Genomic DNA, 18470 nt, shown 5'->3' on the forward strand with positions numbered 1-18470 from the left:
CTCCTTCCTCCTCTTTGCTGTCTTTGGTACTACATAAAAGAATCTAGAGGGGACTTCTAATGATTGAGATCCCTTAAGAAACACAAAAAAGGATGCCATCTACCCCCTTTCTTGTACTGTGGGAGAAAGTGACCTTTGTGTGTGTGATGAGTGGTGAGTCATCACCACCATAAGAGCTACAGTTTTAGAGGTGACTGGTAACAGCTGTTTACAGTAAACCATTATTACTACAAGAGACTACTTGTTTCTTTGTGAGTTTAGATTTAAAAGATGTAGTTTAAATACTTTAAAAAATGTCTTTGTATCAAAGTACACTATACAAGCATTGCATAACCTGGTTTCATGGCATTTTTCTTTCTGGGGATATGGGATTCAATGTAAAAGTAAAATTCTAAAGTTTTAAAGCTCTGTATGTTCTGCCTTTCAACAGTGCCTACTTTCCGCATATTTTAATTATTAGGCCCTAAAAAGTACAGATACTTCGTTGACCCTGTTCCTTAATGGGCTCTGCCTTGAGCTCAGTGATCCAGTTAAAAAACAGACTAAATTTTACAATGCCCCTCTAAATAAAATTAGTGCCCTTATAAAATCCTGTAAGTTCCTATAATTCTGTTACCTTGACATCCATTTTTAATCTTCCACTAACCATTCAAACTCCTTTTAAAAAATATAAATTCTCTCTCCATACTATAAAACATAATTTACTACCCTATTTTCTCTAAAACACAATAAGGGCTTGGGCCATGTGAGACAGATGCACTTCAATCTTTTTCACTTACAAAGACAAAGTTTAAATCCAACTTTCCTTTAAACTAGTGAGTTTTACTGGTCTTATGGCTAAAATTTTAAAACCAAAGCTATAAACTCTTTATTTGTGTCCATCTATATTTTTATATATACATGTCTATGTGTATATATACTGTCTACATATCAAATTAACTGATAAGTTAGTACTCATAAATTAAATAAGCACAAATAATTTTCAAGTTCACATGATTTTAGTAATCCTTAATAAATTAAAAGTTTAAAAATTATTAGTAAAATAAAATTAAAATGTCTTCAAATTTTAAGTCAGATTTTTTTTTTTTTTGTCCTGGTTGGATTGATCAGACAGGTTTATACTGGCTCTACTAAATGTTTTAAAGTCACAGAACTGTTACTTCTATAATATTTTTAATGTTTGCTTAATTTATCTGTGAGCTTATGTCTGTAAATTTGAGACTTTAGATTCTAATGTCTAGGCAAACAACCATGGTGAGGTCTAGGGACAACACCCAGGCCCTGTCCTCCCTAGCCCAACCATGTCTCTTGGCCATACTAAGGATTAACTCTTCCAGGCATTGTGTTCACAGCTCTATTCTTTGTTTTGCACTCTACATATAGTTAAAATTACTTATTTCCTAGGTTTTTTCACTAAAAATAAGAATTACTAAGAGATACTATCATAATTAAAATACATAAACTAGATATTAAAATAAACAATTCAATATGCAAAGTATATTCAAAAAGGAAAATGTTTTTCATAAAGGTTATAAAAAAACATAAAAATGTTTTTGTAAAAATAAAGATATTGCCTAGTATAAACATTTAAAAAGTTTTTAATTAAAAAAGTAAAAATAAATATTTTAAAAAATGTTTAAATTTAATAGGCTATTTAAAAACATATAAAAATCTTGTGGTTAAACTAATTAAAATTAAATAGATTTATTTACAAGGTTTTATTAAAATTAACATTAATAATACACTAATACAAAAATAAAATCTAATTTTCTCTGGTTTTTTTTTGAGACAGGATCTCACTGTGTTGCCCAGGCTGGGGTGCACTGGTGCGATCTCAGCTAACTGCAACCTCTGCCACATGGGTTCAAGTGATTCTCCTGCCTCAGCCTCCCAAGTAGCTGGGACTACAGGTGCACGCCACCATGCTCAGCTAATTTTTATATTTTTTGGTAGAAACAGCATTTCACTGTGTTGGCCAGGCTGGTCTAAAATTCCTGGCCTCAAGTGATCCCCCTACCTTGGCCTCCCAAAGTGCTGGAATTAAAGACATGGGCCACCAAGCCCGGGCAGTTTTCTCTTTTAAACAAATTTTTCATGTAGTATTAATAAAAAATAATTTTTAAAATTTTATTTACCTTCTAAATAAACTACAAAAAACAAAGAGGGGGAGAGGGAAAAACAGATTCAGTATAACTCATGGTGTCTTTATTATGTCTTATAAGTCTCCACCAAGAGTAAAAGGTTTTGCTTTTTAAAATCTTTAAATTATCACGTTGACTAAATAAATGACATATTTTAGTGGCCTATAATCTTGTTTTAAACCTTTGATATCTGACGTATTTCCCCAAATCAAAATTTCAAATTCAGTTTTTTTTTTTACCTCAAACTAACTTTTTAGATAATAGGGCCCCTAGAAGTCCAAGAGAAACATATTAGCCTTATTCAGTATGTTAAAATCAAATGGAAATCATTTAAAAAATGGTGCTTAACTTTCTCTGCGTTATATTTATATAAATGTGTTATTAACATATGTTCTAAATCTCTATGAGATTCCTAAAGATTTGAAATGTCTTCACATATATTATCAGTAATAATTATGATTATGTTAAATTGGTATATGCCAGTGAAATAACCAAATTTCCTTGTCAATTGTATAACTATTCTAAGACTTTTGTTGTCCATTGACAATTATTGTTTTACTTTGATTCTTCTCAAAATGCAGTTTACAATCGGGTAGAGTCCAAAATTTGCTTTTTCTTCAGAGAAATTAATAAAAAAGACCCTGATAAGTAGTTGTAAACACAGGTTTCTGGTAACTTTATTGATCAGACCATTAGACTAGGTGAAAACTTTCAGTACTCTAGTTAAAAAACTGATGTATTCATGAGGATTGCTAACCTAACATCCAGCAGAATAAGAATTAATTACATGGAATTACATTAGTAAAAGACTAAAGTAATTTTTATGACTTTAAAAAAAATGCTGTGTTTGCCAGAGTCAAAAAACTTTTTTTTCTTTTAAACTACTTATAATTTACAACAATTGAGTAAAATATACTTTGTGAACAAATTTAAAACATGTATCTTTCTAATTTCTCCAAATTTAAAAACTATTTATAAATATTCTTAACTTATCAGAATATAATTGTTTAGGTAAGTTCAATACACATCTGTTTTCTTTGTAACAGGACACAGTTAGAGACACTGGTTATTTTACCAAGGCTGTGACTAAAATAACATATTTTCAGATGCAACCAGACCACTTTAAGAAATTAAAGTTGACTTTATAAAGTCAATAAAAAGACCCTTGTCTACAGAGTTCCTTTACAAGCTTCCTGACCTGTGATAAACAAAAAATGTAACTTTCTGACAGGCCAAGGGACCTCAAGTTATTTTATGGTATCAAAAGGAGAAAGATTCACCCAATTTGTTACAGGTATTAGAGTCTGGTGGCAAATCCTTGGCTTAGCTTCCTGGCCTTGAGGCTTTTAAAGGTCTAATAATCTAAAATTCCTTATTTAAAAGTTCCAACAAAACTAATCTAAAAAGAGCCTATATGGCCAATCGCTATTCTTACTACACTTTATACAAATAAGCAGGCCAAGTATAATAAGACTTAAACTTATTTTACAAATAAATTGATCCTGTATGATTTATCTTTGGTAAAAATGGGAGACTAGAGAAAAAAATATGTTTCAAATAAAACTATAGCACACCTGTTTAAATTAGATTCTAGCCTCATTCACTGTTGTTTTTATTACTTCTCTAATATTTAGACTAAAACCTAAATTCTTTCCTGGATACAGGTTTCCAAACTAACATTTTCAAATTTTTCTTCCATTTTTGACTTTAAGTCACTGCAAGTTAAAACTGTACTTTTCTTAAAGCCCTATAAACTGAAACTAGACAACTTAAACTTCAGGAAAAATCACAAGTTACACACAAACAGCCTTCATGCCTACTGATGTATACACTACTCAGAAAGTTCACTATTTCAATAGTGATTTGAACTATAATCCAGTAAAGTCTGTCAGATTGCCACTGCAATCTGAAGATACTTCAAGGACTCTACAAAACTCTATATACTACTCCAGACATTAACCTTAGTTTTTTTCTTCTGTTTCCATAAAAACACCTCCTATTAAAGATCTGTTTGCCTTCATCATACATAGAGGCCTAGTGTATCTACAATGCCACCTCCTAAAATGGGACACAAATGTTTAAACTAATCCATTCTTAGGACTATGACCAAAAAAAGATATGGGACAATGTATTTAAATTTACTCTTTTCTGCTTACCTAAATTTGTTTTCTCACTTCTTTGTCTATCTCAAATGACCTCTGGCCCAAATGGCTTTTAATATATAAAACTTTTGGAAGTTTTAAAGTGAGGACTGAAGGAAATTAAAATATTTTACCCCAAAATATATTTCTCTATTTCTCACAGGCCTCTAGATTAGGCCTATGAGACACAAAGTAAAATGACACAGTGAAAAAGGCCAAAAAGAAACTTCAAAATTATTTTTCTAATAAAACACCCTTTGAGAGAACCTTCAAAATTATGTCAGCCTCGAAGACAGGAGGTTGCCTTAGAAAGGATTTTCCTATTATTTGAAGGGAAAAAATAAAATTAAGTATCATGTAACAATAAACAAGGCTAGCAGACCAACTTAGGAAAGTGTATAATAGGACCTCATTTGAATACAGAGATCCAGGGATTAATTATGTAAGTTGCCCAAGGAACTTCAGAAATGAAGGGGACAGAATCCAACCCATGCCGCTCGAAATCAGAAGTTGGAAAACCTGTAGGTATATATTAGGGTATCCTAAGCAAGGCTGGCTATCAAGAAAAGACACCAACGTCTTCAAAAAAGAAATTATCAGGAAGCACAGAAGAGTCACAATAGGTCAAAACTAAGACTGCAATTCTCAAACTTTAGTATACCTGAAAACTGCCTGGCAACCTTGTTAAACATAAACATTTCTAAGCTTTACTCTAGAGATTCTGACTGAGTCTATCTGGGTAGGCCTTGGAATTTCTACTTTTAACGAGTTATCCTAAGTGATTTTCCCACCATCCTGAAGAGAAAAAGGAATGCTGACCCTAAGGATTTGCAGGGGATTCTCAAGCACAGAAGGAAGCTTAAAGCCTCTTGTAGGAGGAATGGCTGAGCTAAATGGGTTACGACTGGGACGCTAATGACAGAAGCTCCACTGTGTCCTGTGAGACTTCGACCCTGCAAGGGTATCAGCAATTCCCATCTGTCCGCATGTGCAAGCCATCCTTCAACAGTGATACCCTGCACCAGTAGGAAGCAACAGCAGTAGTAAACTAATCAGACAATTCAGTTTTTGCCTCCCTGTGGAGTTTGTAAGTAAAATTAAACACCCTGGAATGAGTAAATCCATGGAGTTCTTGGACTACTGTGAGGAGAAACATGTATCAAAAGGAAAGTATAAACTTTATGTAAGCAAGAATGACTATTTGTATCCCATGTTGATAATGATAAAGTACACTAAGAAATTCCAGGCAAATAGGTTTACTTATTAAAATTAAACATAGGCTTTCCTGCATCATCCCTCTCCTTAGCTAAAAACATGGCCTATTTCTCATATTCTCACAGCTCTTATACTGAAGAGGCAAGCCATCCACTTTGCCTTTGAAGCATTCACTTTACAAAACCAAAACACAACCAGAGCTAATTTGGTGGAGGGGCCTAAAGCTGTCTCAGTCAGCCTGGCATATGGAATGTCTCTAGCTTTCGAAACAAATTCACACTGTTGACCTGTTATATAATTTGGAATTCTATTCACAACAAACAGTCCAATTTCATGATTTGAAACCACAGACTTTCTGGAGTTTTAACCCAATCTAGTTTCTAAAATGAGATCAGGTGGGCACCACTCTATTGAAACTACAAAGATAAACAGCAGAGCAGTAAAAACTTGACCTCTGAAACCCCTTCCCTCACTGAGTACTGGGGCATCAGAAAGGAAGGCACAAGGGTAATGGCCCTCTTTTCCCCAAACATTAAGGATCTACATCTCTCGGTCTTGCCTTTTTAAGGAAGCAGGCCCACTTGGCTAATTCATTTGGAATTCAGACAAGCTGCGGCCTCTTGAATCATAAAGCACTGGAATCACAGAGCCAGATGGAAGAGGCCTCAGGCTTCAAGCCACCAACTTTAGCTCAATATTCGAGTCAACTTGGTTCTCCTGGCTGAAGACAAATTAGTCTCCCTCAAATAAAATGGATCAGGAGGAAATGAGATCACTGGAAATGTCAGACGCAGCTTTCAAAAGTGAGCCATTTAAGGTTTGGCTCAGGCATAGGAAAACTCTCCCGATTAGTTTCTGGCCAGCATCCTTTCCCTACAAAACAGCCAGATCTCAGTGAGGCAGAGAACACAGTAGTTCTCACTGGGGGTTAAACGGACAGGCTTATCATTACCAAGCTATTAACCTGCCCTGTCAGAAAGAGATCTAATTCTATTCCTTCCTCTATTCAGATAGTACATTTTCCTTTTCCCATGCTCTTCGGAGCTAAGCTGCCTCCAAGTAGAGACTATGCCCTCCCTGCATTCTTAAAGACTGTTTCAGAAACTATCACCACAATTTGTCAAACTAAGACAGTTATGTGAGGAAATAACGATTTGGGTCTTAAGGCCATCGCCAGACTCTTATCTTAAAGGAACAATTTTCAAATAACGCAGGTACCAAAAAGATAACAGTAGTTTTTCTACTTACCTTAATACAGCCAACTATTGTAGTTGTAAGAGCAGAATTATACTGCGTGCAGAGTACTGTGGCGTACATTAAGATAAACCTAGAATGAAGGAAGAGGTATAAAATCCAGTTTCTTACTTTATAGTAATCTCTAGCTAAGATAAACAATCAGTGTTGGCCAGGCCAGCACATTCTAGTCACTGACCAGCTATGAATTTTCCTCACCTCACTGCTTGTTATACTGCAGCTTCAGAATTTTTAAAATTTCACTAAAGAGAAACACATTCATCTCCTTACCAAGTATTTTTCCTTGCTGCCCTCATCAAAACCCTGAACCATCTCTTACAATCATGACTTTTTATAGATCATGCTTCCTACTAATACGCCTAAGCCAGACAGAAAGCTCAGAGCTCACAGACCCTAAAACGCAGTTGTGCACCTTCCATAAGGACAACATGTCCTCTGGGCCAGATGGAGGCAAGAGAGATCCTTAAATATTGAAGAAAACCAAATTAAAACTACTTTAAGAGGAGATACAAAGCCTCTGATTTACACTGAGGCTTCTGAGCCTGACTTAGTACCAAGGCATCAGGTCAACTTTATTTTGAAGCACCTGCTCACTGTGTGCCAGATCCAGTCACAAATAGCAACTAAACTGACTAGCTGAGGAAAAAAAAAACACATTAGAGAAACATGGAGGTGAGGAGAAGAGGCATGTTTGCAGGTATCCTCTCATCCTCTACATATTCTCTTCTATGAAGAAGAAAACATAGTAAAGAGGGGTCAAACTGCCCCAAATTCAAATGCTGCCACTGCCACCTACAAACTGTGCAAATTTAGACAATTTACTAAAGTTCTATCTGTCAAATGGTCAGTATAGAGATAAAACTATATAATGCATGTTGAAATACGATGGTGCTTACTAAACAGCAGGTTATCAGGTAAACTGTTTCTTTTCTTCATCCTTCTAAGGTATCGATTCAGTAGCCCTAAGAGCACATTCCCAAGGGCTATGAAACCACCTGAATCTGGAGGCGTAATTATCCTAGGCTGACACACTCAGGAGACCTAAAAAGATACTGAGAAATGAGGCACGCAAATTTCTCTAACCTATTTCTTTAGGAAAACTATCTGCTAACAAGGTAGCAAAGGCTTACCCCATCACACAGGAGAGGGTGAACTGCAGAAGAAAGAGGGTGTCGGCCCAGCCTTCAAACTCCACAGCCTGCAACACACAAGAAAGCATTAAATTTTAGACCAGGCCTTCAAAATCAGCTATCCTGTTTTAATGTAAATCCTTCTATGAGTCTGCCTCCAACACAGACACAGACACACACACACACACACACACACACACACACACACACACACAGGTATACGTTTCCCTGAATTACTGCAAGGATAGAGAGTGATGTTCAAAGATTTCATGTATACAGAGTTGAACTAGTAAGTCGTTTCATAAGATTTTCTCTCATCCAAAATGTAATGTGGGGATTTTATACTTCTCACTATTGGTGCAAAGAAACTGACATTTCCTTGAAGGCACAAGCCATATCTGGCTAATCTCAGTTCTTTCAGATGGCTATTAATGTGCTAGTACTAAAGGCTTTCTCAAACATCAAAACATGTTTCCTTTCTGTAACAGGTGAAAGCTTAAATACGGCCTTACTTATACAAATTCAGCTGAGGTCTATTCAAGGAGAATTAAAGTTTTAAAACTGTTAATTCTAAAAACAAGGTATTTTGTGGTGGTGGTGTTGTCTGTGTTAAGCCAAAAGGAAAGGAATAAACAGAAATGAAAGGGCACATTGATAATCTCATCTCTTGTCCAAGAGGAATGGATTCTCAAGTACCTAGTTGTTTTTGCAATAGGAGTTCGATAAGCAAATGTGAGAAACATTCCACCTTTTATCTCTGCCAACCGGTCCAGCTTCAGCGTTTGCTACTTCCACATAAACCTCATGACACCAGGGCTCCAACAATACCAGGCTCCCTGTGGCTTATAAAACATAACATACAGTTTCCTACTTGCATGCCTTTGCCTGGAATGTCCTTCCCCTCAACATTCGTCTGACTCCTGTTCAGCCATCAAATTAAAACTCAAGGCTCCCTTGTGGGGCCTTCCCTGATCAAATACTCCTTCCTTTGTGCCTCAGCACTCCTCCCTAGAGTTCTTGTCCCTTTGAACTGTAAATCTTTCCATACCATGTCCACAGACTGAGCTCCCTGGAGGACCCACATCCCATTTATCTAATCACATTCCTAACAGGGCTTGACAGACATAGACAGTTTGTTTATAGTTCTTTGTTGAGGTAGAATACATGAAAAATAAACTAATTTTAAGTGTTCAATTCAATGAGTAGTCACAAATGTATCATCATGTAACCATCATTGCAATCATGATAAAGAAATCAACTCCTTCCAAAGTTCCCTCCTCCCCATTGACAGTCAATCTCCCCTCCATTTCAAGCCCCTGGCAACCTCTGATCTACTTTCTGTTACTATAACTTCACTGTTCAACAATTTCCTACAAGTGGAATTGTATACCATGTACTCTTGTGTCTTCCTTCTCTTTCACTTGGCATTATGCTCCTAGGACTCATTCATCCTATGTATGTATCAGTAATTCATTCACTTTTATTGCCAATTAGTATTCTATATTCTATCTTGTGGGTATACCACAATTTGTTTATCCAAACACCAGGTAATGGACATTTATTTGAGTTATTTCCACAAGTTATTATGAACCTTTGAACCTTCGGTTACAAGTCTCCCAATTGACATGTTTTTCTTTATCTTGGGTAAATAGCTAGAAAATGGGATTGCTGGTTCATTTGGTTAGGTGTATCTTTAACTTCGTAAAAAACTGTCAAACTGTTTTCCAAAGTAGCTACACAACTTTGTATTCTCACTAGCACTATAAGAGAGTTCCCACTGCTCTATATTCTCACCAACACTTGGAACTGTTAGAGGCCATTCTAACAAGTGGGTAAATGGTATTTTGTAATTTTAATTTGCATTTCCCTAAAGACTATCAAGCTGAGTATCTTTTAATGTGGTTCTTTGACACCAGCATTTCTTCTTCGGTGAAGTGTCTAAACCTTTTGCCAACTTTTTTTTTTGAGACAGAGTCTCGCCCTGTCTCCCAGGCTGGAGTACAGTGGTGCGATCTCAGTTCACTGCAACCTCTGCCTCCCAGATTCAAGCGATTCTCCTGCCTCCGCCTCTCAAGGAGCTGGGATCACAGGCACGTGCCACCACACCCAGCTAATTTTTGTATTTTTAGTAGAGGCAGAGTTTCACTATGTTGGCCAGGCTGGTCATGAACCCCTGACTTCAAGTGATCCCCCTGCCCTAGCCTCCCAAAGTGCAGGGATTACAGAGGTGAGCCACCACCCTTGCCTCTTTTGCCAAATTTTTATTCACATTATTTGTCTTCTTATGATTGAGTTGCACAAGTTTTGAAAAATATATTCTGGATAAAAGTCCTTAATCATATATATGTTATGCTACACATACACACATACATCAAATACAGATATTTTTTTCCCAGTCTGTGACTCACCTTCCATTTTCTTTTTTATTTCTTTAAGACAGATTCTCACTATGTCGCCCAGGCTGGAGTGCAATGGCACGATCTCGGGTCACTGCAACCTCCGTCTCCTGGTTCAAGTGATTCTCCTGCCTCAGCCTTCCCAGTAGCTGGGATTAAGGCGCATGCCACCATACCCAGCTAATTTTTGTATTTTTCAGTAGAGATGGGGTTTTGCCATGTTGGCTAGGCTAGTCCTGAACTCCTGACCTCAAGTGATCTGCCCGCCTCAGCCTCCCAAAGTGCTAGCATTACAGGCGTGAGCCACTGCACCTGGCCTCACCTTGCATTTTCTTAATAGTGTCTTTTGAAGAGCAAAAAATGTTAATGTTGATGTAGTCTTAAGATCAATATTATCTTTTATAATTCTTGCTTATAACTTTTTAATGAGACGTGGGTGTAACCAAAAGTCAAAGATTTTCTCCTATCTTTGCTTCTAGTTTTATGGTTTTAGCTTTTACAGTTAGGTCTATGATCCTTTTAATATTAGTTTGCTACAGCTGCCATAACAAAGCACCACAAAACTGAGTAGCTTAAATGGCAGAAATTTGTTGCCTCACAGTTCTGCAGGCTAGAAGTCCAAGATCGAAGTGTCTACAGGGTTGGCTCCTAAGAACTGAGAGAGATAATCTTTTTCTTGCCTCTCCCCTAGCTTCTAGTCGTTTGTTGGCAATCTTTGGTATTTTTTAGCTTGTAGGGGTGTCACCCTGATGTCTAACTTCATGTTCACATGGTGTTCTCCCTCTGTGCATACCTGTGTCTTAATTTCCCAACCCCCCCTCCACCACTGGCCCTTTTTTTTTAGGCAAGGTCTTGCTTTGTCAACCAGTCTGGAGTATAGTGGCATGATCATGGCTCACAGCATCCTTGAACTCCGGGACTCAAATAATCCTTCCACCTCAGTCTCCTGAATAGCGGGGACTACAGGGGTACACCACTGTACTTGGCTACTATTTTTTAAATTCTTTTGTAGAGATAGGGTCTTGCTTTGTCGACCAGGTTGGTCTCAAACTTCTGGCCTCAAGTGATCCTTCCACCGTGGCCTCTCAAAGCACTAGAATTACAGGTGTGAGCCACCCTGCTGGCCCTTGATTTCCCTTTTTAGTAAGAACACCAGTCATATTGAATTAGAGACCCACCCTACTCCAGTATTACCTGATCCTAACTAATTACACTTCAATCATCCCATTTCAAAATACGATTATATTGTGAGGTACTAGGGGTTAGGACTTCAATATATGAATCTGGAAGGGGAGGGACACAATTTAACCTATAACACTTTTCCTGATAAATGTTTGTATATTCCACAAGGTCATAGTCATGGTTCACTATTTTGCATACAGACGTCAAATTGTTCTACCAACATTTGTTAAAGACATTATCTTTTCCTCATTGATTTATTTTCACACCTTTGACAAAAATGATTGCCCACATGGTATATTTCTATTTCTAGATTCTCTGTTCTATTTCACCGGTCTGTCTACTCTTAATCCAATATCACAGTGTCTTGATTACTGAAGCTTTATAAGAAGTGTTGAAATCAAGTAGGATAAATCCTCTAAAACTGTTATTTTTGAAAACTGATTTGACTATACTAAGTCCTTTGCCATTCCACATAAATTTTAAAATCTGTCAATTTCTACAAAAATCTTCCAACAGAGTTGGGGTGGTGTTGAATCTATAGATGAATTTGGTAAAAACTGACAAATTAATATCAAAACACCTAATTAATAAACATAAAAGTCACTTATTTAGGTCTTTTAAAATTTATCTCACTAGTGTTTTGTAGTTTTCAGCATACAGGAAACATACTGTGCTAAATTAATCCCCAACTACTTTATAATCTGAAGGTATTACAAATGGTATTTTTTACTTAGCTTCCAAGTGTTCACTGCTATTGTGTGGAGCTACAGTTAATTTTTGCATATTGACCTTGTACTGTGCAAACTTGGTAATTAGTTTCAATCACTTTTTTCTAGATTCTTTAAGATTTTCTACATATATCATGTTTTTAATACACACAGTTTTGGTTCTTCCTTTCAAACCTATATTATACAGATGAAGTTCTACAACATAACATTGAATAGAACACTATATGAGCGCAGACATCCTCGCCTTGTGCTCAAATCTTAGTGAAAAGTATTCAGTCTTTCTTTCACCATTAAATATGTTAGCAATAGATTCTTTGGTAGATGTCCTTTATTACGCTGAGAAAGTTCCCTTCTATTCCTAGTTTATTGAGAATTTTACACTCACGAGTGGATGTCACATTTTGTCAAACAGGTTTTCTGCATCTATTATAGTTCTACTATATTCTTGTTAATATGGTAAGCTGCACTGACTGATTTTCAAATGTTAAACTAACCTTAATTCCTGAGATGAACACAATATGGTCATGATATACTGCCCTTTTAATATATTGCTGGATTTTTTTGTACTGTACTTTCTCCCCCCTTGTAATGTTTTTGTCAGATTTTGGCAGAAGGTAATCCTAGCCATATAAAATCAACAAGGAAGTGTTCTATCTTCTGTTTTCTGGAAGAATTTATGTAGAATTATTATTATTTCTTCCTTAAATTTTTTGTCAAATTCTCCAGTGAAGCAATCAGGGCCTGAAATTTTATGTAGAGGAAAGTTTTTAACTACAAATTCAATTTCTTTAACATAAGTAGAGCTATAATAGCCCTATTATTAATTAAAACTTATGACTAATTTCAATTAAACAGAACTATTTAATGACTGTATTAGTCTCTTCTCATGCTGCCATAAAGGAATACCTGAGACTGGGTAATTTGTAAAGGAAAGAGGTTTAATTGACTCAGCTCCGCATGGCTGGGGAGGCCTCCGGAAACTTACAATCATGGTGGAAGGCACCTCTTCACAGAGTGGCAAGAATGAGTGCCCAGCAAAGGGGGAAGATCCTCATAAAATCATCAGATCTTGTAAGAGCTAACCCACTATCTTGAGAACAGGATGGGGGAAACTGCCCCCCCATGATTCAATTATCTCCACCTGGTCCCTCCCATGACACATGGGGATTATGGAAACTACAATTCAAGATGAGATTTGGGTGGGAACACAACCAAACCACATCAATTACTTACTAGAGTAGAGCTATTCATATGCTACCTATTTCTTCTTGAGTGAGCTTTAGGTACACAGTTTGTCTTTTCCAAGAATCTATTTTATCTCAGTTGTCAAGTTTATTGGCATAATATTGTTCAAAATATTCCCTTACTACTCTTCTAAAATATACCTGCTCTGTAATGAGGTCCTTCTTTCATTTCTGATATTGATAATTTATGTAAACTCACTTTTTGGCCTGATCAATTGACTATGAATTAGCAATTTTATTAATCTTTTTTTAAAAAAAAAAAATCCCAGCTTTTAGTTTCATTGGTTTTCATTGCATGATTTCTATTCTTATCTTACAATCTTACATTTCTTATGTTTACTTTGGGTTTAATTTTCTAGTTTCCTTCCCCCCTGCACCTTTTTAAAAGACAGATCTCACTATATTGCCCAAGCTGGCTGTGAACTCCTGACCTCAAGTAATCTCCCTACCTCAGGCTCCCAAAGCATTGGAATTACAGGCATGAGCCACCTCGCCCCAGCTACTTTCTTAAGACAGAGGCTTAGCTCACTCATTTTAGATCTTTCTTCTTTTCTAAAATAAGCATTTAGGGATTTAATTCATAGAATTAATTTTATGGATTTCCCTCTATATACTGCTTTGGCTGCATTCCAGAAATTTTCCTATGTTGTAGTTTTTTTTTGTTTTTTGAGACAGGCACAAAAACAGCCAGGATCTGTTGCCCAGGCTGGAGTGCAGTGGTGCTATCTTGGCTCACTGCAACTTCTGCCTCCTGGATTCAAGTGATTCTATTGCTTCCCAAGTAGCTAGGATTACAGGTGTGTGCCACCACACTTGGCTAATTTTTGTATTTTTAGTAGACACAAGATTTTGCCATGTAGACCTGGCTGGTCTCAAACTCCTGACATCAAGTGATCCACCTGCCTCGGTCTCTCAAAGTGCTGCGATTACAGGAGTGAGCCACCACGCCCAGCCACTATGTTGTGCTTTGATTTTCGTTCAGTTCAAAATATTTTCTAATTTTCTTTGTGATTTCTCTTCATCTATGAATTATTTACAGGTGTGCTAATTTGCAAATATTTGGGGGTTTTCCAAATATCTTTATGCCATTAATTTCTACCTTAATATTGTTCTGGTCAGGGAATATGCTTTGTATGGTTTCAATTCTTTTAAACTATTAAGACTGTTTTTATGGCCTAGAATATAGTTTATCTTGGTATATACCCAATGTGCACTTGAAAAGAACGTATACTCTGCTGTTGTTGAATGGAATGTTCTTTAATGTCAAGTAGATTAAGCTTGTTGACAGTATTATCCAAGTCTTCCATACTTTACTGATTTTCAGTTTCACTGTTTTATCAATTACTGAGTTAAAAATATTAAGATCCCAATTGTAATTGTGGGTTGGTCTATTTCTCCTTTCTGTTCTATCAGTTTTCACTTCACATATTTTGGAGCTCTCTCAAGAATATACACACTTAGGGCCATTATGTCCTTTTGAGGAGTTAACCCATTTTATCATTAAGAAATGTTCCTCTTTATTGTACAGTTTCCTTTACATTCTATGTTTATTGAGCTCCTTGTATGTGTGCCTTTAAAGTTTTCATTAAATTTTGGGGAAAAAAATTTCTGCCCCCACCCTTCATAGACTTTTTGATATTGCCCCACAGGTCACTAATACTGTGTTCATTTGCTTTACCATCTTTTTTCCTCTATACACTTCATTTGGACATTTTCTATTACTTCTTTAATGCACTGATCTTTTCTCCTAATCTGTTAATTCCTTCCACTTTATTTTTCAATTCAGATATTTTTCATCCCTAAAAGTTCCAACTGAGTCTTTTTTATAGCTTTCTTTTCTCTTCTCATCCTTTCTTAACAGTCCTTTACAGCCTGTCATCCAAAGACTGAAAAATGTTGTTTGATAAATGTTTGATTTTCTAGTACCTTAATGCAGGAAGGTAAACCCTGTCCGTGTTATTCCATCATGGCTAGGAAATGAAAGACCACATTCAGTTCCTGATTTGAATTATAACCCTGTACCAAATGATGCTTCTACTAAGAAGCTTTAGCCAAAAACCTAAGTTGCACATTAGCATCTTTCCTGCCAAACTCAACAGAAGACTAAATGCTACTTTTATCAGGTTCCTTACTAAGTATGTGTACATATATGGACATCTTTATGTACATGACTATCTCTCCAGACAGACACTGCAAATACCTTGATGATTTATCTCTGTATCATTGGTATTTAACAAAGTGATCAGAAAATAGTAGGTGTTTAATAACTGTTTGCTGGATGAATGGAAGATATGAGAACTCATGCATACAATCTCATGCTATGCTCTTTCATACCTGTAAACACAACCTCCTCTCTGATGAAAAATCAGTGAAGCACAATAAACTCGCCTAGGACTCAGGAGACCAGCTTCTGCTAGCAAGACTATTTCCTTGGGAGCAGGAAATGTGTCATATGTCATTTCTGCAGAGTTCCATGCACTTAGAAGCGCTAAGCACAAATACTAGCTAGCAGTAGTGGATTAAACATCCATGATCTGTGGCCCAGCATCATTTTCTACATACAGATGAGGTGAACTTTGCTTTTTTTGTTTTCAAATATCTGACCCTTCTGAACTTTGCTTTTTAATACACCCACACACACATACCTGCCTGTACATGCTACTAACTGTATTTAAGTTGAATGTTAAATCTACACAATTTGTTTTAAAAAAAAAAATTTTTATTTCACATTTATCTGAAACTGGACCAGAATCTCAAGTATGTTTACATTTTAATTGTTCACATTTTAACTGTTTCTTACACTATCAGTTTGCCCTGTTTCCTGCCCCCACGCCCCCCCCCCCAGCTTTATTAAGCTTTATTAAGGTATAGTTTACAAAATATGTAATTTTAACTTTTCTTCTAATAATTAAAGGTCATTTGAACTGCATATAACTCATTAGCTTTGCACTAAGTTTGTTTTGTTTGTTTGTTTTTGTTTTTTCTTTGAACAGAGAAGGCACAACCCAGTAAACCAACACTTAGGCAATGGAAAGGTTATGTATACCCTGCAGGAAAAGCCACTGTACCTAGAAAGGTAGGAGGACCGGGATTCAGAAGCCTGGTGTCTTTTACCACCTCACCACTGCTTCATTATGCTAGACTGAGCTTCTGTAAGGGAGAACTGCACGGGTATTAAGGCTTCTTCCAGTTGTGACAAGAGTATTAGATCAGCTTGAAAAGCAGAGACTTTATTTACCCAAGCTAAAACACATAAAAGAAATCTCAGCCCTAAAACCTTTCCTCCAACTCTAAGTTATCTTCCTTTCCTGGCTAAGCTATTCTTTTACCCCGAAGTCATTAAGAATAGAGAATAAGTTGTGGTAAGGGACAAAGATAATTCTCTGAACCTTAGTTTCTACATATGTAAAAAGATGAATAATAAGGCCTCACTTACAGGGTGATCAGAATTACAAAAAAATATGGATACAATTGCTGACATGGAGGGAATCTGGCTAAATAAATGATGTCAGCTACTATAATATCATTACTTTTAATTTTTTTTATCAGTGACTTAATCAGTGGTCAGTAATCAGAATTATTTGGCAAAGACCTCAAATAAACCTCTCATAAACCTAAGTTTCTTCTCTCCTTTAGCTCTAAATATCTCCACTGCTTTCGGTGTATGATTCTGACATCTATTAAGTCCCGCGTGCCAGGCCCCAGGCAGGCTTTGGGGCAATACGCTAAAGAAGAATATTCTCTATTCTTAATGACTTCGGGGTAAAAGAATAACTTAGCCAGGAAAGGAAGATAACTTAGAGTTGGATTATCAGGCTTCCTGATAATCAAGGAGCAAATGATAAAATAAAAAAATTAAAAACAAAAAAGTGCTGCCATACATTTTTGGAGTGCTTTATGGTTTACCAAGTGCTTCTGCATATATCATGTCATTTAATTGCCATGACAATCCTGTGGGAGAGAAAGGCCAGATCTTATTATACCCAGAAGACGGGCGACTTACTTTAGGTCACACAGGTTATATACGGTGAACATGAGTCTACATATGCTAAGCCCCAAGGCTCTCTACACTGAATGTTACATTTGATTCAGAAAAATGCACCAAATATATACTGCACAGTCTCCTTTGGGGACATAATAATGACATCTTCAGGATATTAAAATCTCATGGATATTAAATCTCATGGATATGATTCCATTCAGATAAAATTCAAAAACAGAAAAATAATTCTCATGGGATTTTTTTTTTATTTCTCTAAGTATTTGGCCTGTCTCTGGAGAAAGTCAGTCTATGGCACAAGCACGCTGTTGCATTCCTCTGCTTTGCCACAGGAATAGATCTTTGGCTGCAACGAAAGCAGCAGCAGCCATTTGAAAGTACAGCTGTAGGAAAAACAGAACGCTGGCAGTCCCTACAGTGCAAATGAGCCCATTCTCCCTGCCATAAAGATAGCATTAAAAATAAAAAATAAAAACTACTGCTTATTAAGTGCCTATTATGTACCAGGCTCAGAAACATTCAGTAACATGTCCAAAATATCTACCTAGTAAGTACCTGTTCAGCTCCATAGCCTATAGTCTTTCCATCTGTACTGCTGGAAAAAAACAAAGGCAAGGCAACAACATGTTCTCAATTTTTTTTTTTTTCCTTTATGGCTCCACATGGTTACCAATCAGTGAGTCAAATAGCAGGAGTTCTAATTCTAACCGCCATTAACTTTCTGTGTGGCCACGATAGTTATTTAACATCAGTGAGACTCTACCTGTATTACCAATGTAGAAAACAGTCTGCTCTGTATCTGCCTCCTGTGAGGATCAACAGAGAGACTGAAATGCAGACACTTTAAATGTATACAGAATTTACATACAGAAGAGATTATTCACTTAAACTTCCACCATTGTTATCTCTTGGTGGTAGATTTGTAAGTGGATTTTTTATTCTCCCTAAGAAACAGAAGGCACGGTGAACATATATTTTGTTAATCAGGAAAAAAAAAAAACATTTAAAACAAAACAAAACTTCTGCTTCTGGAGAAAGC

General features: G+C 36.4%; 1 protein-coding gene across 1 annotated transcript in view; it reads right to left on the reverse strand.

Moving 5' to 3' along the window:
- Window positions 1-18470, reverse strand: part of SLC35D1 (solute carrier family 35 member D1) — a 58526-nt gene that overhangs the window by 16590 nt on the left and 23466 nt on the right. Inside the window, exons 9-10 of the mRNA XM_003892022.4 lie at window positions 7882-7949; window positions 6746-6824 (exon numbers count right to left, since the gene is read on the reverse strand). Coding sequence (XP_003892071.1) covers window positions 6746-6824; window positions 7882-7949 — 147 coding nt within the window. The remainder of the gene's footprint in view (window positions 1-6745; window positions 6825-7881; window positions 7950-18470) is intronic.

Source organism: Papio anubis, chromosome 1, assembly GCF_008728515.1.
Source record: "Papio anubis isolate 15944 chromosome 1, Panubis1.0, whole genome shotgun sequence".
Lineage (NCBI taxonomy): Eukaryota > Metazoa > Chordata > Mammalia > Primates > Cercopithecidae > Papio > Papio anubis.